The sequence below is a fragment of the Microcaecilia unicolor genome, chromosome 4 (genome assembly GCF_901765095.1).
Source record: "Microcaecilia unicolor chromosome 4, aMicUni1.1, whole genome shotgun sequence".
Taxonomy (NCBI): Eukaryota; Metazoa; Chordata; class Amphibia; order Gymnophiona; family Siphonopidae; genus Microcaecilia; species Microcaecilia unicolor.
This window is the reverse complement of record NC_044034.1, coordinates 249,109,370-249,133,463: the sequence shown is the minus strand read 5'-3', so window position 1 is coordinate 249,133,463 and position 24,094 is coordinate 249,109,370. Positions and strand designations below refer to the sequence as shown.

The window sequence follows — 24,094 nt, the reverse complement described above, 5'->3', positions numbered from 1 at the left end:
GCCAGCTCAGAAAGGACAGAGAAAAGAAACAGAAGCCAGCTAAGAAGCTGACCCCCAGGAAAGAGGTAAGTTTGAGAGGGGTTCAGACCCCAATCATAACACAAGCATTGGTACCAGAAGATTCGAGGGTGGTCCATGTAACTCCGATTTTTAAAAAGGGTTCCAGAGGTGATCCAGGAAATTACAGACCAGTGAGCCTGATGTTGGTGCCAGGCAAAATGGTAGAGACTATTATAATGAACATAATTACAGAGCATATTCAAAAGTATGGATTAATGAGATTAAGTCAACATGAATCTACTGAAGGGAAATCTTGCCTCACCAATAGACTACATTTCTTTGAAGGTGTAAACAAATATGTGGATAAAGGTGAGCCGGTCGATATTGTGTATCTGGATTTTCAAATGCCATTTGACAAAGTACCTCATGTAAGTCTCCAGAGGATAGGAGGTAGTGTTCTATTGTGGATTAAAAACTGATTAAAGGATGGAAAACAGAGAGTAGGGTTAAATGGTCAGTATTCTCAATGGAGAAGGGTAGATAGTAGGATTCCGCAGGGGTCTGTGTTGGTTCCGTTGCTTTTTAACATATTTATAAATTATCTAGATATAGGAATAACTACTGATGTACTTAAATTTGCCGACAACACAAATTACTCAAAGTTGTTAAACTGCAAGAGGATTGTGAAAAATTGCAGGACGACCTTACCAGACTGGGAGACTGGGCATTGAAATGGCAGATGATGTTTTTGTGAGCAAGTGCAAAGTGATGCATATGGAAAAGAGGAACCCAAGTTATAGTTACATAATGCAAGGTTCTGCATTAGGAGTCGCCAACCAGGCAGTCATCATTGTCGATACTTTGAAACCCTCTGCTCAGTGAGCTGGGGCAGCAAAGAAAGCAAGTAGAATGTTAGGTATTATTAGGAATGAAAAATAAAATGAGGATGTTATAATGCCTTTGTATCACTCCATGGTGCGACCGCACCTTGAATATTGTGTGCAATGCTGGTCATCGGATCTCAAAAAAGATATAGTAGAAGTAGAAAAGGCACAGAGATAAAGGGGATGGGATGACTTCCCCATGAGGAAATGCTGAAACGGCTAGGACTCTTCAGCTTGTAGAAAAGACGGCAAAGGGGAGATATGATAGAGGTATATAAAATAATGAGTGGAGTGGAATGGGTAGACGTGAATCACTTGTTTACTCTTTCCAAAAATACTAAGATTAGGGGGCACGCAAAGAAGCTACAAAATAGTAAATTTTTAAAACAAATCAGAGAAAATATTTCTTTACTCAACATGTAATTAAACTCTGGAATTGTTTACTAGAAAATGTGGTAAAAGCAGTTAGCTTAGTGGGGATTAAAAAAGGTTTGATAGCTTCCTAAAAGAAAAGTCCCTAAGCCATTATTAAAATGGATTTAGGAAAATTCACTGCTTATTACTAGGATAACTACTACTACTACCACAAATCATTTCTATAGCGCTGCCAGTCGTACGCAGCATAAACTGTATTGTACTGTTTTGAGATCTTACCAGGCACTTGTGACCTGGATTGACCACTGTTGTAAACAGGATACTGGGCTTGATGGACCTTTGGTCTGTCCCAGTATGGCAACCAGGGCTTTTTTTGTGGGGGTACTTGGGGGTACTCAGTATCAGCACCTTTTGCATTGTCTACTAAAATTGACCCATGGACCCCAAGTTTTAATGAAAGAGCTCAGGCTCTACACACCAACTCTACCTTGTCATAGATTCTGTGACTGGTTGCAGGGGGCCTGGCTATTGTGGGGTGGGGTGGGTTCCTCAATGATCACCCCATCTCTGAAGGATGGCTTGGCATTTGAGTACCAGCATCTTTTCCACTGACTGCTAAAATTGACCCATAATCCCCAAGTTTTAATCAAAGCGCTCAGGCTCTACACACCAATTCTATCTTGTCATAGATTCTGTGACTGGTTGCAGGGGGCCTGGCTATTGTGGGGTGGGTCCCTCAGTGATTACCCCACCCCAAAGGGTGGCCTGGCATGTGAGTACCAGCACCTTTTCCATTGTCTGCTAAAATTGACCTATGATCCCCAAGTTTTTAATGATCAATTACATGACTGCTCTTAAGTATTTTACAATAATCACTTTATTAACCTTTCAATATACATTTCAATATACTTTTAGCTCTATTGCTCCTGTATCGCTATTCTCATACCTCATTCATTCTGACTCATACTTTACTTTCATTCATACACATAATCTGTGTTCAAGGTAAGTACATGAAACTCTTAATTCACAACAATACAAAGAGGAATCCTTCAATGATCACTAAACATAAGTTGTTATATCAGTCCACTGTCCCATAAACGGATTGATAAGTTCTCAGAAAGTGTAATCCCACAGGTTAAATCCTCAAGCTCTCAAAATCTTCAAGAATCTCCAAAATCGGCGCCATTTTGTCCCGGGACACCTGAAGGGTCAATCCTGTGTATGCAGCTGTTAAAAGGTTTAAGTTAAACCCCTGATGAGGCCAGTAGGTGGGATTTGACAGACATCGATATATGGATGCTTGTTACCTTTTGATCTACCATTAAGGAAATATAGTGGAGATCAATGAGAGAAATTAGTGATCAAGGAAGTATCATGGACTAAGGAATATGAAGTTATGATAATCACAACAAGGAGGATTGGAGTGGTTATCCCGCTGTTACATTGGAGAGTCTTGAAGATTTTGAGAGCTTGAGGATTTAACCTGTGGGATTACACTTTCTGAGAACTTATCAATCCGTTTATGGGACAGTGGGATACTTAAAGGACTGATATAACAACTTATATGTTTAGTGATCATTGAAGGATTCCTCTTTGTATTGTTGTGAATTAAGAGTTTCATGTACTTACCTTGAACACAGATTATGTGTATGAATGAAAGGTGCCTGAAATGACCAGATGACCACCAGAGAGAATTGGGGATTACCTCCCCTTACTCCTCCAGTGGTCACCAACCCCCTCCCACCCTCAAAAAAATCTTTCAAAATATTTTGTGCCAGCCTCTATGCCAGCCTCAGATGTCATACTCAGGTCCGTACCAGCAGTTTGCAGGTCCCTAGAGCAGTTTTAGTGGGTGCAGTGCACTTCAGACAGGCGGACCCAGCTCCCCCCCCCAACCTGTTACGTTTGTGGAGGAAACAGCGAGCCCTCCAAACCCACCACAAACCCACTGTACCCACATCTAGGTACCCCCCCTTCACCCGTAAGGGCTATGGTAGTGGTGTACAGTTGTGGGTAGTGGGTTTTGGGGGGCTCAGCACACAGGGTAAGGGAGCTATGTTCCTGGGAGCATTTTATGAAGTCCACTGCAGTGCCCCCTAGGGTGCCCGGTTGGTGCCCTGGCATTTCAGGGGGACCAGTGCACTACAAATGCTGGCTCCTCCCACGACCAAATGGCTTGCATTTGGTAGTTTTTGACATGGATGTCTTTGGTTTCGAAAATCGCCGAAAATCAGAAACGTCCATGTCTAGGGACGTCCAAATCTAGGGACAGCGAAATTTAAGGATTTGGACGTCTCTGACGGTATTTTCGAAATGAAAGATGGACGTCCATCTTGTTTCAACAATACAGGTTTCCCAGCCCCTGGATCTGGATGTTTTGCAAGGACATCCAAATCACAACTTGGACGTCCCTTTCGAAAATGCCCCTCCACATGAACCAGATTTCATATGTTTAATTGTTCTCTGATCTTGACTCCATGTCAAATGCATCCAATGCCACAGTATGGGCTGGATTTTTATAATAGAATACCTATGTGAGGAGTCCTGCAAGGCACCTATTTTAAGCCTATTTTATAAAGGCAATAGTCATCTATGTACTGTTATAAAATAAATTCTCAGGTCCAGCCCCAATAGCACACAAATGCCAATGCACAAATTTGCACCTGCTCCAAACAAGGTATAAATGTGAGCATATATTCTGTGTGTGCATGTATATTTTATAAAACTACAGTCCTGGGAACACCTACATGCAGATTGCCTAAAAGTAGGTGCACACTTTCCTTATAAGTACTTTCTCACACATATGTGGTCATACAGTTTTATAAAAGTCCTTTCTGCATTTAAAATGATCTTCACACATGGAAAGAGCTTTATAAAAGTACTCCCATATGTTTGTTCATGTGCTGTAAGCAGTGCTTTTTTTGTGCCGGTACGCAACGGTACGGCGTACCGGCACCTTTTTCTCCTCTTGTCCTCCCCTCCCATTATTTCCAGCGATTCTCCGCCTCTCCCCTGCCCTCCCATCGACGTGCAGCGATTTTCCGTCCCTCCCCTGCCCTCACCTCTCCCATATCCAGCGATTCTTCGTCCCGCAGCGTCCTCCTTCACTGCCTGCCAGCCAGTCAGAAGCAAACGGTGCAGGCAGTGATTGGCTGGCAGCGTCGTAGCTTCCCTCTGCAAGTCCCGCCTATGCATAAACAGGAAGTTGTAGGCGGGACTTGCAGAGGGAAGCTACGACGCTGCCAGCCAATCGCTGCCTGCACCGTTCGCCTCTGAGTCCGACGCTGGCTGGCAGGCAGTGAAAGAGGACGGCTAGGGGATGAAGAATCACTGGATATGGGAGAGGTGAGGGCAGGGGAGGGACAGAGAATCGCTGCACGTCGATGGGAGGGCAGGGGAGAGATGGAGAATTGCTGGAAATAATGGGAGGGAAGGGCAGGGGAGAGAGAATTGCTGGAAATCAATGGGATGGGAGGGAAGGGCAGGGGAGAGAGAATTGCTGGACATGGGATGGGAGTGAAGGGCAGGGGAGAGAGAATTGCTGGACATGGGATGGGAGTGAAGGGCAGGGGAGAGAGAATTGCTGGACATGGGATGGGAGGGAAGGGAAGGGCAAGGAAGAGAGAATTGCTGGACATGGGATGGGAGGGAAGGGCAGGGGAGAGAGAATTGCTGGACATGGGAGGGAAGGGCAGGGGAGAGAGAATTGCTGGACATGGGATGGGAGGGAAGGGCAGGGGAGAGAGAATTGCTGGACATGGGATGGGAGGGAAGGGCAAGGGAGAGAGAATTGCTGGACATGGGATGGGAGGGAAGGGCAGGGGAGAGAGAATTGCTGGACATGGGATGCGAGGGAAGGACAAGGGAGAGAGAATTGCTGGACATGGGATGGGAGGGAAGGGCAGGGGAGAGAGAATTGCTGGACATGGGAAGGGCAGGGGAGCGAGAATTGCTGGAAATCAATGGGATGGGAGGGAAGGGCAGGGGAGAGAGAGTTGCTGGACATGGGATGGGAGTGAAGGGCAGGGGAGAGAGAATTGCTGGACATGGGATGGGAGGGAAGGGCAAGGGAGAGAGAATTGCTGGACATGGGATGGGAGGGAAGGGCAGGGGAGAGAGAATTGCTGGACATGGGATGGGATGTAAGGGCAGGGGAGAGAGAATTGCTGGACATGGAGAGGAGAGAGGAGAATCGCTGGATGGGGAGGGGAGGGCAGGGAAGAGAGAATTGCTGGACATGGAGGGGAGAGAGGAGAATCGCTGGACAGGGAGGGGAGGACAGGGAAGAGAGAATTGCTGGACATGGAGGGGAGGGCAGGGAAGAGAGAATTGCTGGACATGGAGGGGAGAGAGGAGAATCGCTGGACAGGGAGGGGAGGACAGGGAAGAGAGAATTGCTGGACATGGATGAGAGGGGAGAGAGGAGAATTGCTGGACATGGATGGATGGAGGAGTTGGCTAGGAGAGAGGAGAAATGCTGACTTGGATGGAGGAGAGGGGAGAGAGAATTATTGCTTTATGTGGATAAAGAGGAGGGAAGAGAGATGAGAAATGCTGGACATGAATGGAGGGGAGGAAAGAAAAAAGAAGATGCACATGGATGGAGATGAGGGAAAGGGAAGAGGAGAAAAACTGCATATGGATGGAGAAAATAGGCAAAAGCTGGATCCATGTTATACCTCCTTCAGTCAATTCCATGGAGGAGGACCCAGCTTTTACTTATGGATGCAGGGCAACAAAAGAAGAAGAAAGGAGGAAAGTAAAGAAATAAATGGAAAGGAAGCCCTGGAAATGGAGTTAAGAGAACAGATAGAGAGCAGCAGAATCAGAGACTGGGACCAATATGGATAGAAAAACAAAGTCACCAGACAACAAAGGTAGAAAAAATCATTTTATTTTCATTTTAGTGTTTGGAATTTATCTTATTTTGCACTGGGTATACTGGAGCTGTAACAGCTTACAGAAATTATTTATAATGAAAAAAAATCACATTATTTTTTCTGATGTCTGTTTATATGCGCCATGGCTGGTATACGGGGTGTGGCTAATGTGGGTGTGGCTATAATAGGGGCAGTGCCATGTGTGGTGACCCCGCCCACAATGAGTACCGGCACCTTTTTTTCTACAAAAAAAGCACTGGCTGTAAGACAAGTGCTTAACCCACAAGTGAGTCCGATTCAGGTGAAGCTTGTCGTAGATTGTTTTTTCTCTTTTTTTTTTTTCATTTTTCCTTTTCCTTTTTTTTTTTTTTACTTGTGTTTGATTTTCAAGCTTTGGGTACCTAAGTGAACAGCTTGCCTTCCTCTTATCCTATACAAGGCCATATCCTCTGAATTCTGCCTTGGTTTAAGGTGGTGTTTGAGGGGTAACCGGCCTTCAGTTTGGAGGCATGATTTTCCCTATGATCTGTGTTTATTTATCAGTTAGCCATAGAGTAGAATTTTGGGAATCTTTGTGTCCTTTATTCTTTGTCATGGCCTACCACTAAAGAGTGACATGGTAATGGGGAATTTAAAAAAAATTATACGGTATTACGCCAAAACCCACCAGAAACCCACTGTACCCACATCTAGGTGCCCCCTTCACCCGTAAGGGATATGGTAGTGGTGTACAGTGGTGGGTAGTGGGTTTTGGGGGGCTCAGCACACAAGGTAAGGGAGATATGTACCTGGGATCAATTTATGAAGTCCATTGCAGTGCCACCTAGGGTGCCTGGTTGGTGTCCTGGCATGTCAGGGGGACCAGTGCACTACGAATGTTGGCTCCTCCCATGACCAAAGGGCTTGCATTTGGTTGTTTCTGAGATGGGCATCCTTAGTTTCCATTATCGCCGAAAATCAGAAACGACCAAGTCTAGGGACGACCATCTCTAAGGACGACCTCAATGTCAAGATTTGGGCATCCTCAACCGTATTATCGAAACAAAATATGGACATCTATCTTGTTTCGATAATACGGGTTTCCCTGCCCCTCCACCGGGACATTTTGCAAGGATGTCCTCAGGAAAACTTGGGCGTCCCCTTCGATTATTCCCCGCCACGTGATTTTGTAAGTCTAAGTGCTTTGAAAATATTCCTCTATGTATATGTTATCATTGTTAGCAGATTAGAAGTATTCTTTTTATTGTCTCCAGTGAAAGTAATTGAAAGAAACCATAGTTTTAATTGGCTGTACCTGACCACTTTTTAGTATCAAGGAATGAAAGAGCACTCATATGTAATATTACTTATTTTTAAGGAAAAGGCTGTGATAGACTTGAGGAAAATCATACGTGAGATGGAAGATTCTGAAAAGTAAGCCTCAAGATTTTGTTACAATAGAATTTAGAGAGTAAAGCAAAAGACATGAAATTTAGCAATTGTTTTGTCCTTTGTTCATTTTGCTCATTAACTTTGTTCCCTTTTCTGTCTTACTGGTTCTTCTTAAATCTATGATATTTGGTTTCCGTCATACTTTAAGAAGTCTTAAATATTGTTTAGTATTCATTCCCACATTCAGTATTAGCTTATACTCCCAGTGATCAATATACCATTTAGAAATGTCATTATTTAAATTCAAATTTAATCTGCATCTTGTGTGATTTGATGACAAGGCAAGCAAAAGAAACAATCTGCATCCAGGAAGAAGATATCTCCAGGCTATGCCAACAGCTGGATGAAACTAACGATGAGCTTGCTCGGACAGGCAGAGATAAGGAGTCCATAGTGAAGGAAAATGATCGATTACAGGATCAGCTTTCTAAAAGCAAGCTAGAAAACCAGGTAAGTAGAAAGAGTATTTACAACCAGGTTAGGATAAGAAGCACAGGAGTATAGTGGAAAGAGGATAGTAATATGAATCGTAGGGACTCTTCTTGAGAACATGTTTTCTCAGACTACTATTGAGCAAGCAGCTTGATTTCTCTCTGTTCAAATATGGATACTCATCTTATTGGGGCAAAGGCCTGATATTCATGTGAATTTTCTTGGACTGTGCAGCCTGTGAGGGAAATGAAACTGAATGACTTTTTTTTTTCTTTTTTGTAGACACTTGGCATGAAGCTAAAAGATTCTCAGAAAGAGCTTGAGGATGTCAAACTGAAAGTCCAAGACAGTAACACAGATGTATCCAGGCTGGAAAGTTTGATAAGTTGTAAAGTAAGTCTCTCTCTTTCTTCTGTTCTGAGAGGGCAATTCTGAAATCCTGCAGGGCTGTAAGCAAATTGTTAATGGAAGACTTCTGTGGCATTTTTCTTTCAAAATGAAGGGATTAACCACAGGCTTTGTACCTGCTTCCACTGCTGAAACCACACACACTGATTCTGAAATGAAATTCTCAAACACAGTTAGCTAACTAGCTCCACTATACACCAATGCTCTCCCTTTTTGCTGTATGGTAAAGTGCTCAATTTCAGAGGTGCTTTTTATGTGGGCAAACACATAAAGTAAAGCCCTCAGAGGACAATTTTAAAACAGGATGTCCTATCTGAGAAGTCAAAAATGTATCTGTTTAGAAGCCTATTTTATAAAGGTTCTAGCTCTATTACTATTTTTGCCAACCATTTATTATCTTCAAATGATTATTAATTTTAGATGGAACATATGTTGCATCCATTGAAACAGCACATACAACTGTTTATATGGAAGTGACATAGTCTTTCCATATGATGTCTCCTGGATCCAGCCCCAATTGTGTACAAATTCTGATGCACAATTTTACACATGCTCTGAAGAATGTGTAAATGTGTGCTTCTAGCCGATGCATTTACACACACAGGCATTCCAGAGGCGCCACTAGGGCAGAGCTAAGTTTTGAGGTGGGCATGAAGTTTATAAAATATGTATACAGTGCACTCCATTTACGTGCATGTCGGATAAAGCGCATGCTCTGTTTAACTGAATGCCGTACTTCGGTCCCGTTTTTGGCGCCATCAATTTCTATGGGGACAAACTTCGGTTTAGTGCACCACTGATAAGTGCAAGATTCGCTTATATGCATGGTTTAAGACTGCTCCTCGGCAGGAAAGACTCCGCATAAGCGCATGCACGGAATATGGAAGCTGATTGGCGCGTGACAACCAACAAGATTTCAAATTTACCGCCCCTTTAACTGTCACAGGCAGAATAAGCGAAAGAATGTTGTTAAGAGTGTACAATGGGGTCGTCGTCACGCAACTGTAAGACTTTAACACTGGCTAAATGAATAGAAGTTCATAAAAAATTAGAAAACAAAGTCAAGCATCTATTGCTAAAGAATATGGTGTCAATCCCAGTCAAATTTCATGTATCTTGAAGCAGAAAGACTAGTTTCTGGAAGAATGGCAAAACAATACAAATCCACAACGGAAACAAAAATGGGCGGGAGCAGCTGAGGAGGTAGAAGATGCTCTTCTCCGGTGGTTTTCTCAAGTCAGGAGCAGACAGTTTCCTGTCAGTGGTCCACTGCTTATGGAGAAAGCTAACCAGCTAGCTGAAAGTCTTGGACTAACTGAATTCAAAGCCACTGTTGGATGGTTGGAAAGATGGAAGGAAAGGAACAACATAAAATTCAAGAAACAGCATGGTGAAAAACAAGACGCTGATGACTTTGGTGCTGAAAATTGGGTTGTTTCAGTTCTTCCTACCATCTTGAACGAGTTTGCACCTCGTGACATTTTCAATGCTGACGAAAACGGTCTCTACTGGTGAGCGATTCCTACTGGAACACTTGCATTCAAACAAGCCGAAACTACAGGAGGTAAAACGTTGAAGGACCGACTGACCATCCTCCTTTGCTGCAATATGGATGGGAGTGAGAAGTTGGAGCCCCTCGTCATTGGAAAGAGCAAACAGCCCCGTTGCTTCAAGAATGTTAAGCGACTTCCTGTGTCATACGAGGCTAACGCAAATTCATGGATGACTGGGGAAATTTGGAAGCAGTGGCTAAAGAAGTTAGACACTAGAATGTGGGCACAAAAGCGTCAGATTTTGTTGCTTTGTGATAATTGTGCTTCACACAGTGATGATGTCAGTCTGTCTAATGTCAAGGTGGTCTTCCTGCCACCAAACACTACCTCTGTGACCCAACCTATGGATCAGGGCATAATAGCCAATTTCAAACAACATTATCAGGCTCTTGTGCTATGTCGTCTGATGAGCGTTATGGATGACCAGACTGGCAAGGATAAACGTGCTGTTGAACTGGCTCGTAATCTATCACTGTTGGATTCCCTACATATGCAGAAAGAAGCCTGGAATGATGTTGAGTGTTAAGCCTGGAATGATGTTACACAGGCAACCATTGTGAACTGCTACAAGCGGTCAAGCTTTGTTAGGGATGTGGAGAGGGACGAAACAGATGCAGCTGTTGCAAACGCGTCAGATGAGCAGGCTATTGACATCCCAGTCTGTGTTACTGAAGAGAAGAGGAGTTTCATCGCTACGTAGCTGTTGATTACGATCTACAAACAGCTGACGACAGCACTGATGTCCAGATATGTACCTACACACAGGCAACGACTGATGATGAAACAGATGATGAAATGAGCAGCGAAGCACATGCTGACGAAATTCAACAACCTGTCACTTTTGCAAGAGCGCTGGAGAGTCTGAACACTGTGTGGGCCTATCTGGAGACCACTGGATGTCAGTGCTATGACAATTTTTACTGTCTGGCAGACGTAGTCTATGGAACTCACAGACACAAGAGTGTACAGAGGACTATGACTGATTACTTCAAGTAAGCCTAACATCAGTTAACGAAGACTGTATAACGTCAGTTTAACGGAGACTGTACATATAATAAACAGTACTGTACATTTGTTGATCAGATGTCAAGCTTCTTTGTGTCACAATGGTTAAGTGCACGCTCCGGTTAACTGCATGTGTTTCTTTGATCCCAGATCCTTGCACTTAAGTGGATTGCACTGTATACCCAATGTACCAGATATTCTTTAGATGATGCCAAAAGAGCTCAAAACAAAAAGCTAATATTTCTGGGAGACTCTAAAATTAGAGGGATTAATTTGGTATAAGTACATAAGTATTGCCACACTGGGACAAACCAAAGGTCCATCAAGACCAGTATGCTGTTTCCAACAGTGGCCAATCCAGGTCACAAATATTTATTTATTTATTTACGGTTCATTTATATCCCACATTTTCCCACTCATGCAGGCACAATGTGGCATACAGCAAGTTATGAAAATATACAATAAAGAGAATATGACAGAAAAGACAAAGGATAAATGGGGGAGTAGTGATTGGCATAAGAAATCTAAGCAGGGTGGGGAGCATGAGGGGCACATCAATCAGCAGAATGGCTAGGGGAGTAAGTTTTGGCGAAGAAGTAAGTCTTCAGCAGCTTCTTGAAAAGGCTGTGGTCCATTTGTGTTTTGAGGTGCTGCGGGAGAGCGTTCCAGGATTTAGGGCACCAGTAGCGGAAAGAAGAGGTGAAAATCCTCTTGTACTTGACTCCCTTACAGTTCGGGAAGTGTAGATGGAGATATGATCGTGCAGCAGGCGTGGCATTCCTGGGTGGGAGGTCGATCAAGGGGAGCATGTAGTCCAGCGCAAACCCATAGATGATTTTGTGGGTTAAGGAGCAGAGCTTAAAAATAATACGCTCCTCTACAGGTAGCCAATGGAGTCTGAAGCGCAGAGGCACAGTATTTGCAAAACGACGTTCTCCAAGAATCAGTCTTGCGGCAGTGTTCTGGACAGTCTGAAACCTTTTCAGTAAAGAGGCCTTGCAGCCCACTTAAATTCCGCTACAGTAATCCAGGTGAGAGAGGACTAGCCAATGCACCAGTGTACGAAATAGATCTCTGGTAAGGAGGCATCGTATGCGTCGTAGCCGCCACATGGCATGAAACATTCTTTTGGAGACCAAATGCACGTGATTATCCAGCTGGAGGTGCGTGTCCAGGTGCACTCCCAAAAGCTGCAGACTGTTGGTAATCGGAAGAAAGTAGCCCTTTAAAGGAAGCATTGTATCGGATATTTGGACATGGGGGGACGAGAGTATGAGACATTGGGTTTTTTCCTTGTTTAGTTTAAAGTGAAATACCTGAGCCCAATGTTCAATAGTGGAGAAGCAAGATTCGATGCGATTGGCGATTTCCAATATGGTGGTATGGAAGGGGATGGAGATGGTAATATCGTCAGCATAAATGAAAGGATTAAAGTCCAGCTTTGCTAGAGCCGAGGCTAGGGGCATCAGCATAATGTTGAATAAGGTAGGCGAAAGGGGGGAACCCTGTAGCAAGAACCCAGAAAAGCTCAATACATTTTATAATGCTTATCCCAGAAATAAGCAGTGGATTTTCCCAAGTCAATTTAATAATGGTCTATGGACTTTTCCTTTAGGAAGCCGTCCAAACCCTTTTTAACCCCCACTAAGATAACTGCCTTTACCACATTCTCTGGCAACGAATTCCAGAGTTTAATTACACGTTGAGTGAAGAAACATTTTCTCCGATTCGTATTAAATTTACTACTTTATAGCTTCATCGCATGCCCCCTAGTCCTAGTATTTTTGGAAAGCGTAAACAAATGATTCACGTCTACCCGTTCCACTCCACTCATTATTTTATAGATGCGGCAACCAGAATTGAACACAATATTCGAGGTGCGGTCACACCATGGACTGATACAAAGGCATTATAACATCCTCACTTTTGTTTTCCATTCCTTTCCTAATAATACCTAGCATTTTATTTGCTTTCTTAGCCACCGCAGCACATTGAGCAGAAGATTTCAACGTTTCATCAACAACGACACCGAGATCCCTTTCTTGGTCGGTGACTCCTAACGTGGAACCTTGCAATACGTAGCTATAGTTCGGGTTCCTCTTTCCCACATGCATCACTCTGCACTTGCTCACATTAAACATCATCTGCCATTTAGACACCCAGTCTCCCAGTCTTGTAAGGTCCTCTTGTGATTTTAACAATCCTCTTGCGATTTAACAAATTTGAATAACTTTGTGTCGTCAGCAAAATTAATTACCTCACCAGTTACTCCCATCTCTAAATCATTTATAAATATGTTAAAAAGCACTGATCCCAGCACAGACCCCTGAGGAACCCCACTATCTACCCTTCTCCATTTAGAATACTGACCATTTAACCCTACTCTCTGTTTTCTATCCAACCCTTTAGTGTCCAATGTTCCCATCAATCTGTTCCCATATGGCTTATTACAGGAACATTGGACACTAAAGGGTTAACCAGTTTTTAATCCACAGTAGGACACTACCTCCTATCCCATGACTCTCCAATTTCCTCTGGAGTCTTTCATGGGGTACTTTGTGAGACGCCTTTTGAAAATCTAGATACACAATGAGGGGCATAATCGAACGTGAACGCCTATCTCCATGGGCGTCTATGTCCAAAATAGGGTACTTGAAGAGTCGGGACAGACCTTATTTTCGAAAAAATGGATGTTTTTCAGCTGGGCGTTTTTTTTTTTTTTTGTGATAATAGAAACTAAAAACGCCCAGCTCCAAAACGTCCTAATCTGAGCCATTTGGTCATGGGAGGGGCCTCGATTCGTAGTACACTCGCCCCCCTGACATGCCAGGACACCAACTGGGCACCCTAGAGGTCAATGTGGTGGACTTTAGACAACGCTCCCACATGCATAGCTCCCTTACCACGGGTGCTGAGCACCCAACCCCTCTCCCCCAAAACCCACTACCCACAAATGTACAGCACTACCATAGTTCTTAGGGGTGAAGGGGGCCACCTACATGTGGGTACAGTGGGTTTTGGAGGCCTCCCATTTACCAGCACAAGTGTTACAGGTAGGGGGGGGGATGGGCCTGGGTCCACCTGGCTGAAGTGCACTGCGGTACCCAATAAAAGTGCTCCGGGGACCTGTATACACGCAGGCCTCTAGGACTTGTTGCTGCTATATAACATTGGCACACCAGTTGACATCTGAAGACTAATCTCTCCGAAAACGTCCTTTATTGGAATAAGCACGCTTACTCACAGTTAACTGCAGATCAGAGGTTATGCCCTACTGGCAAAGAGTCTCCCTGGTACTAAGATTAGCAGTAGGTCAGAGCTGGCAGAATGGTGTACAATGCCCTCTTTCAACCACATTCAAGGTAAGAACTAAGTTCTGTAAAGTGACTAACGTGAAAGGGATCTAAAACTGGCTTACAAAAATGGCCACTATCTCATGGACTACCGGAAACAAAACAGGGCACACTCTGACCCAGTAAGCAGGGGGGAAAGCACCATGGGAGTAGAGCCTACCAACTACCAACATCGTGAGCATTTGCCACAAGTTAGTGGAATCACGGAGCCCAATACCATACACCCACCACAATGCATTGCTGATGTGACTCTGCAGTGCGCATAACAGAAAGGGTGTCACACTCACCCAAGAGCCACATCAGAACCAGGGAAAGGCTGTCACAGGATAGAACACATTCTGCTGTCATGGAGGTGGGTACGGCATTTGAGGCTGGCATAGAGGCTGGGAAAAAAGTTTTTAAAATGGGGTTTTTTGGTGGGAGGGGGTTAGTGGCCACTGGGGGAGTCAGGGGAGGTCATCCCCGATTCCCTCCAGTGGTCATCTGGTCAGTTGGGGCACTTTTTTGGGACCTGTTCGTGAAAAAAAGGGTCCAAAAAAAGTGACCCAAAATCGTGGTAAAAACGCCTTTTTTTTCCGATTATCAGCTAAAGACGCCCATCTCTCCTTGGCCGATAACCACGCCCCAGTTACGCCTTCACCACGCCTCCGACACGCCCCGTCAACTTTACCCGTTTCAACGACGGATTGCAGTTGGAAACGCCCAAAATCGGCGTCCGAGTATACCGATTTGGTCGCCCACGGGAGAAAGACGCCCAGCTCCCGATTTGGTTCGCAATATAGGCGTTTTTCTCTTTTGATTATAAGCAGGAATATCAACTAGCTCGCCTTTATCCACATGTTCGTTCACCCCTTCAAAGAAATTAATAGATTGGTGAGGCAAGATTTCCCTTCACTAAATCCATGCTGGCTTTGTTTCATTAATCCATGCTTTTGAATATGCTCTGTAATTTTGTTCTTTATAATAGTCTCTACCATTTTGCCCAACACTGACGTCAGGCTCACCGGTCTATAATTTCCTGGATCCCCTCTGGAACCTTTTTAAAATTTTGGTGTTACGTGGGCTACCTTCCAATCTTTTGGTACTATGCTCGATTTTAAAGATAATTTACATATTACTAATAGCTCTGCCAGTTCATTTTTCAATTCTTTCAGTACTCTGGGATGAATACCATCCGGTCCAGGAGATTTGCTTCTCTTCAATTTGTCAAATTGCCCCATTTCATCTTCTAGGTTTATAGAGATTTCATTCAATTTGTCCGACTCGTCAGCTTCGAATACCATTTCTGGCACCGGTATTACTCCCAAATCTTCCTCGGTGAAGACCAAAGCAAATAATTCATTTAATCTCTCCGCTATGGCTTTGTCTTCTCTGATTGCCTCTTTCACCCCTCGGTCAGCTAGAGGTCCAACCAATTCTTTTGCCGGCTTCTTTCTTTCAATATACCTAAAAAAAAAATTCTTACTATGTGTTTTTGCCTCTAACACAATATTTTTTTCAAAGTCCCTCTTTGCCTTCCTTATCAATGCTTTACAATTGACTTGACATTCCTTACGTTGTTTTTATTTTCAGTCGGTTCCTTCTTCCATTTTCTGAAGGATTTTTGTTTTAGCTCTAATAGCTTCCTTCGCCTCACTTTTTAATCATGCCAGCTGTCATTTGGTCTTCCTCCCTCCTTTTTTAATACACGGAATATATTTGGCTTAAGCTTCCAGGATGGTATTTTTGAACAGCATCTACATCTGATGTAAATTTTTGACCCTCACAGCCACTCTTTTAAGTTTTTTGTTTCCCTGTTCTTCTCATTTTATCGTAGTCTCCTTTTTGAAAGTTAAATGCTATCATATACTTACTTCAATGCTAATATTAAATCTGATCATATTATGATCACTGTAATCAAGCGGCCCCATCACCATTACCTCCCACACCAGATTATGTGCTCCACTAAGGACTAGGTGTAGAATTTTTCCTTCTCTTGTCGGTTCCTGTACCAGCTGCTCCATAAAGCAATCCTTGAGTTTTGTCAATTAATTTTACCTCCCTAGCATGCCCTGATGTTACATTTACCCAGTCAATATCGGGGTAATTGAAATCACCCATTATTATCGTGCCGCCCAATTTGTTGGCCTCCCTAATTTCCGATAACATTTCTACATCCGTTTGTTCATCCTGGCCAGGCGGACGGAAGTACACTCCTATCACTATCCTTTTCCCTTTTACACATGGAATTTCAATCCACAGGGATTCCAAGATGTGTTTTGTTTCCTGTAGAATTTTCAATCTATTTGATTCAAGGCCTTCCTTAACATACAATGCTACCCCTCCACCAATTCGATCCACCCTATCACTACATATAATTTGTACCCCGGTATGACAGTGTCCCACTGGTTAGCCTCCTTCCACCAGGTCTCAGAGATTCCTATTATATCTAATTTTTCATTTAGTCAATATATTCTAACTCTCCCATCTTATTTCTTAGGCTTCTGGCATTTGCACCTAGACATTTCAAACTGTTTGTTGTTCCTATTTACTTCATGCTCAGTACTTGACTGTATTAAATTGCAATCTTTTGTCTGATTTTTATTTAAGGACACCTGATCTACTACGATCTCTTTAGAACCTCACTATCAGGATACCCTATCTTCCTTGTTTTGGTGATATCTTTATATTTAAATTTGTTTATTAAATTTTTATAACAAGCAAAAACAAAAATTTTCTCTTGTAAAGAAACACAGAGCCACATTATTACAGGAATTAATACAGCAATTAAATATTCTCTCTTCCTTAGACCACAACATTAGTTGAGGGGGGCGATAGGTAACAAAGGAGAATTTATAAGCATCTACTACAACAAAACTCGGCTTAACCTGATAACCGTATATTATTTATAACTGAAAGTTATTATTTCTCTAACGGACTGCTTAGTTTTTTCTGGTCCAAGAACAGCTGTAGCTGCGATGGTTCTAGGAAAATATACTTATTCCCCAAGTATGTGATCTTACATTTACAGGGATATGCCAACATAAATGTAGCTCCCAAATTTTTAAACTCATTGCGCAAGCTCAAAAACATCTTTCTTCTATCTTGAGTAGACCTAGAAACATCCGGGTATACCCAAACTTTTTGCCCATAAAATAATTTAGAAATATTTTTAAAGTATAAATTCAGTACATGGTTCAAATCCTGCTCAAAAACAAATTGAACTATCAAAGTTCCTCGGTCTTTAATCTCACAGGTAGAATTTTCCAGAAAGTCAATTAAATTTTGTTCTGTTTCCTTTTGACCTTTAATATCTTGGTTCTTGGCTGGTATATAGAAAACCTTGTTGCACGGAGGAATATTAGTAACAGGAATCTGTAGTATTTCATGCAAGTAACTTTTAAATAGGTCAATTGGGTTCAATAGTGGAGAACGTGGAAAATTCAATAGTCTTAAATTCAATCTTCTAGTATGATTTTCCATTTGCTCAATCTTTCGTTGTATCTTAACCTTTTCTTCAATCAAGGCTCCTACTGAAACCTTAATTTCTTTCATTTCTGTATTGAACTGATTCACTTGGCTTGCGCAATCCATTTTTACCTGCTCCAATGAGGCATCTACTTTCTCAATCTTACTCACTATTTGGTGGATTTCAATTGTAGAATTCTTTACAGCCACAGTCAAATCTTGAACTGCTCTCCAAACAGCCGTTAGGGTTACCTTCTCGTGAGCTCTCTCAGGCCTCCCGGCCTCCCCAGCCTTCACAGCAGACAACTCGCCGACAGGTAGCGCCGCTTCAGCGCCTTCCGCGTCAGTCGCGCTCCCATCATCCACTGCACCGGCCGGGCGAGGAGGAGGATTCAGCTCCGGTGGTGTGAGGGATATCTCTAGTCCAGAGGACCCGGGTGCTCCTTCAGCCAGGCTCCTCAACGGACTCACCAATCCGGTATCAAACGGTATTTGATGTAGAAAGTTATCCAGTGTTTGCTGCGAGGGGGAAGATGTTCTAGCCAGCGGCAATTGGCTTCTTATCACCCCTTTTCGTTTAGTATGAGGCATTATTTCAGGAATCTAGTAGCAGCGTTTCTGAACAAACTCTCCACACCGTCAGGCCGCCATCTTGACACGCCCCGGGCCTCCCACTGTTGCCTAGTGTTAGGGAAATGAACCTTGGTGATATCTTTAAAAAATACCTTATTCCAAACCATGCGCTTTTGAGCAATTGTCGGCCTTTCCCCAGTCTCTACTTTAAAAGCTGCTCTATCTCCTTTTTAAATGCTGATGCCAGCAGCCTGGTCCCACCCTGGTTAATGTGGAGCCTATCCTTTCGGAATAGGCTCCCCCTTCCCCAGAATGTTGCCCAGTTCCTAACAAATCTAAAACCATGCTCCCTGCACCATCGTCTCATCCATGCATTGAGACTCTGGAGTTCTGCCTGTCTCTTGGGCCCTGCCTGTGGAATGGGTAGCGCTTCAGGGACGGAATAAGGTCAAATGCCTCCAGAGATTCTCAGCTGGCAGTAACAGAAATTAAATTGTTACTGATAATATGTGGACAGGTGTTTAAACTAAGGAAGAGAATGGCAGATGGAATAAAAGAATTTTAGGAAGTTACCCATAGCAAAATCATTACAGTAGTGGTAAAAATAAATATGATCTCAACAAAGGAGAGGAGGTGACCAAACCAAAATTTTACAAAATATGAGCTAACCTTCTAAATATTGGCAGAAGGCTCATAGTCTAGACAATAAAATTCTTGTTCTGGAATCTCTAATGGTGGATATGGACGGGCATTGTGGCCATTACAGAAATATGGTTTCAATGAGTCTCATAGGTGGTATATTACCACATCTGGTCATAATCTATTCAGGAGGGATAGAAATGGCAAAAAAGGGGAAGGAGTAGCTTTCTATTTAAAGATAATATTAAATAACTGAAATGCAATGGGTGTGAGGAAAAGTGGAAGCTTTGTGGATTGTGTTAGAAAGAGGAGATGCCACACTTCATCCACATTGGTGTAGTCCACAAACTTCTGACTGAAATGGAAGAACTGGACAGAGACTTAATTGATGATAATTTAAAGGTGGGAAAGAATGGAGAAGTGATAATACTGGGTGACTATACTCTACCGGATGTGGAGTATCCTATCTGCAGATCTGGAAAGAAGTAGAAAGATAGTGGATGCAGTACTGGAGCTAGTTCTGGGAGTCTGTTTTACAAAGGCACAAGAATATATGTTACCATTAAAGAAAAAGGCACTTTTTGGATATTTCTCATTGTCATGCTTTTATAAAATTACCCTCAGAATGTCCAATACTTCTGATAATGCAATTCATGCAAATGCTGAACCTATATAATTAGTGTCAGTCAATGACACCCATGATGTATGCATTTTGTGTCTGGGTGTTAGGTACTATAGCCCTGAATGAGGCACCCTTCAAAGGTTTCTCCTGGGGTTTTCCTAGTAAACGAGAGTATGGGGAAATTTTTTTGTTCTGATTAAAAACCTCTATCTGTTTCGACATAAGTGGTATCAACCTTAACTTAAAGGATTCAGAAGCTGCAGTGTATACTGGTAGTGCTTTGACACTGACTGAACAGCAGTCCTCCTTGAGGTAAAGCACTGAGTGTGCAAATGGGGATAGAGCATACTCTAGTTCCTCACACACAATGAGAACAAAGAATTCTGATCCATTGATATTGCATCAGGAGATACCAATGCGATACATCAAGTGATGGCTAAGAAGCATTGGCAATGTAACTATCAATGTATGATGCTGAAAGCAGAAGGATGCTGGCTACAACTGTTACTCCTGCCGGAATTCTACGCTACTGCACAGCACAGAATTTGTGCAGGATTCTCCATTTTCTTGCAGAATCCTGTCGATCTGGTCATTTGGGCCAATCGGGAGTCAGGGTCAAAGGGAGAGGTCCATTGCAGCACTTAGAGGGAAAGAAAGCACGCTGCAGCCCAGAAAGCAAAGCTGCATGTCGGTTAACATGGTAACTTCCCAGACCTACCTTCACCTGCCCTGGTGATCTTGTGGCCTCACCCGAACTACATCTGTCCTCTTCAGGGCAGGAGAGAACCTCACTCTTTCCTGCTTGCCCGCTCCCGCTGCTTTCTGGATGGTGAGCTTCTTCAAAATGGCCACCGAGACTTCAAGCGTTAGTCTTGTGAGGCTGTCGCATGAAGCCTTTGCGGCCATTTGGATGGAGTGGCATGGCAGGAAAGAGTGGGGTTCTGTCCTGCCCCAAAGAGGACCGGTGTAGTGAGGGTGGGTGGCAGTGTGTGGATGCAGGAAGGGCTGAGGAAAAAAACATGGTGTGGATGTGGGGGGGGGGGGGGGGGGGGGCGCTGAGGAAAAAACATGGTGTAGATTTAGGGGGGCTGGGGGAAAAACACTGTGTGGATGCAGGGGGGCTGGGGAAAAAAACACAGTGTGGATGCAGGGGGCTGGGAAAAAATCAGGGGGAGACACATCCACACACACATCAAGGTAATTCCATAACAGAATACTGAATTACTCTAACAGGTGAAATATGCACCTAGAATTTAGGTGTGAGCAGTAATGCCAGCCATAGAGCTGATGTGTTTGTGCCTAGATGTTGGAGATATGTGTAACTTATAGGATATGATAAGTTACGCATCAGGGGCAGAATGCATCAGATTCTAAATCTCCTTAGGTCAGCTGGAAGCCTTATCTATTGCAGTTGGAAAAGGAGGATGGGTGTCTTCCTGTTTATCCTACCCATAAGGATGTCATGGTTGTGCCCATATATGATATCCACAGGGAGGTACAGATGAGAGTGTGGAATATCCCCTACTCCCCCCCCCTTTTTGTACACTATGTACATATCTTCTTACCAGCTTTTCATGGGTCAATATATGCGTAAAACACCAAAGAACAATTATCAGATTCTCTTCCTTAAGAAAAGCATGAAACTCTTTTTCAAATTGTGGACAGAGGTAAGGAGTATGAAAAGCATGTGAAGGGCAATTATGTAACTTTGCACATGTGTCAAGATAATTGGCACTTATATTCGTATGTGCACTACCCTCTGTTCTATAAAGTAGTATGTGAATGCATTAGCGCTTAACTGCACGGGGGAGGGGGGTTACACATGAATGGAGCATAGGCATGCTCCCATTTATGCAAGTAGGGCTAGATTCAATTTATGATGCCTAAAAAATCTGTGCCAAAAAAAAATACGCCTAGGTGTATTCTATAAACTATGCCTGTAGGTAGGCGTGGTTTATAGAATGTGCCTAAATTTAGGCGTAGTTCATAGAATACACCCAGCGTCCATTTCCTGCAGCTATATTTAGTCACAGCCATTTACTCCAGCTAAAATCTGGTGTAAATGCCAACACCTAAGTTACACACTGAACAGGCATATTCTATAACACTGTGCATAAATTGTAGGAATTGCCATGCTCTTTCCACGGCCATTCATCCTGTTCAGATCTGTGCCTTAGAATGTATGTGCATCACTTTATAGAATACGCTTAAAGTTGTATGTGTAGTGGCAATTATCAACGCTAATTGGCTTGTGAACCCAATAAAGTTGTGCACATAAAATAGAATATGACCAGATTTGCGTGTGCAACTTAGGTCGCACTATATAGAATCTAAGAGGTAACATGTTATATGAGTGACATATAGCACTTAGATACACCACGTTGTGCCTGTCATTGACTTGGCATCAGTGAGCATGCCTAACTTTGTGTACACAAATACTGTTTAGAATTGGCATTGGGGCACTTAACATATGGCGCCAGGTTATAGAATTGCCTCCTTAGTCATAGTCACCTAGGTTGCTTTTTGAATAGCATTGAGAACCTCTGCCATTGGAATTGGTACCAAAAACTCTTATGACTTCATATCTTAGGTCAGATTTGCAGGAATTTTTACCAATATGCCATGCAAGGGAGATAACCTCTTTGAGGAAGGTAAGGAAAGTGGTGGAAAAAATAAGACCTCTGCAACCACTTCTAACCCGTTCAGTAAGGAGATAGTTGAGAGAAGTGATGAGGAGATGTTTCTATTCACCAAAAAGAGGTTATCTGCACCCTTAACTACATCAACAGCAGGGGCTACGTATTTGATTGTGACATCAAAGGGCCCAAAAGCCACAGATAGCTCCCAGGCAAACCCTGGAATTTTTTTGATTGAATTCAAAAAGAGGGAAGGCTAAGGATTTATACTAATTGTTGGCATAACATACCTCAGACTGTTGGATTCTCAGTATACTATGGAACAGGTACAGACTTTGGTTATTGGAAAACTTGCCAAATTGTTCCCATGAGGTTCTTCATCAGGACCTGCTGCTCAATTAACTCTTTTCCCTCTTACTACTACTACTAATCATTTCTGTAGCGCTACTAGACGTACGCAGCGCTGTACACATTATATGCAGGCACTTTCTCTGTCCTTAGAGGGCTCACAATTTGGTTTTGTACCTGGGGCAAGGGAGGGTTAAGTGACTTGCTCAAGGATCAAAGTCTGCTGCACTAAATATTAGGCCTCTCCTCCCTCTTACAAGCTAAAGCAGTCAAATTAGTTCCACCTTGAAAAGAAGGCAGGGAATATTCTATGTACTTTTTGCTCCCAAGGAAAATAGGAGGACTCCATCCCATACAAGACCTAAGGGTCTTGAACATATATCTGGTGAAGAAAAATTCAAGGTGGTCTGCCTAGGCACTTTGATTCCCTTTCTGACAAAAGGAGGTCTAGCTGTGCTTCCCTGGTTTTAAAGGATATCTATATCCACTTAGAGATTCACCCAAGTCAAAGAGGATACCTCAGATTCATAATTGTACAGTTGGGAATTTGAAGGACCTCTGTGATATAACTTTGTCTTTGGCAAGCATTTAGATTGTTTGAATTGGCAGTTAACCTATCTTCAGGCTGTTAGTGCTCCTAGTCTTCGTTAAATACTTGAAGCATTACAATATATCGCCATAGTTATGAATATGCGCTTTCACAGTTTTTTTGTTTAATGGCATCTGAGTTCCTATTTAATAATTACCTTAAAATATTAAAACTTCCAAATCCAGATCGGATTTTTTTCAGTAAAGGGGGGGAGGGTGTGATGGATGTTTTGGTGACATAAAATAACCTGGATTTGACTAAATTCTTAGAGGGTTCTCAGATTACTGACAGGCAACCTTTCTTTAAAGAATTTCTTTATGCCACAATAATAAAATAACAAAAGAGAAAAAGTAAATCATCTTCAGCTATTATTGACCAAATACACTTCACAATAGCTTAAGCTCCCACAAGTACAACATGCCCTCTGGGTGGCTGCAACCATCATCATTTCTTATCTTTCCTCTATTTTGTTTTCTTTCCTGCTCCCACCCCCTCCCCCTCCACCCCTACAAACATTGCTCCCCATCCACCAGCCCCCTATACTATCCATCGCCAGCCCAATGTCCAAACCATATCAAACAGGTCCTGCAAAACTGTAGGATTCCACTATCTCAGGCATTCACATATCAATGCTAAGGCCCATTGTTACAACTATTGGTGCATGTTCAACTCAACCCCCACCTCAGACCCTCATATTGCCCCCACCTCTCAGAACTTCCCATCGCCTCCACCCAATCCTCACACTAATGATTTGTCTCCCCCTAGACCCAGTCCTGACATAGGACATGGTACTCTGCTCAATAACTAACATTCAGCACCAAACTTCTCACCCTTTGTGGCACTGCTTCCCAGTTAAGTCCTCACCTAATTTGGAATTGCCCAAAATGTATGACCCTTGCTCCCCACGTCTCCATCACCA

General features: G+C 43.0%; 1 protein-coding gene across 8 annotated transcripts in view; it reads left to right on the top strand.

Annotated features, from left to right (window-relative positions):
* Positions 1-24,094, top strand: part of TSGA10 (testis specific 10) — a 302,307-nt gene that overhangs the window by 156,923 nt on the left and 121,290 nt on the right. For all 8 annotated transcript variants that reach the window (XM_030201396.1, XM_030201399.1, XM_030201397.1 and 5 more), the window contains 3 exons: positions 7,497-7,552; positions 7,852-8,020; positions 8,285-8,395. In XM_030201396.1, coding sequence (XP_030057256.1) covers positions 7,497-7,552; positions 7,852-8,020; positions 8,285-8,395 — 336 coding nt within the window. The remainder of the gene's footprint in view (positions 1-7,496; positions 7,553-7,851; positions 8,021-8,284; positions 8,396-24,094) is intronic.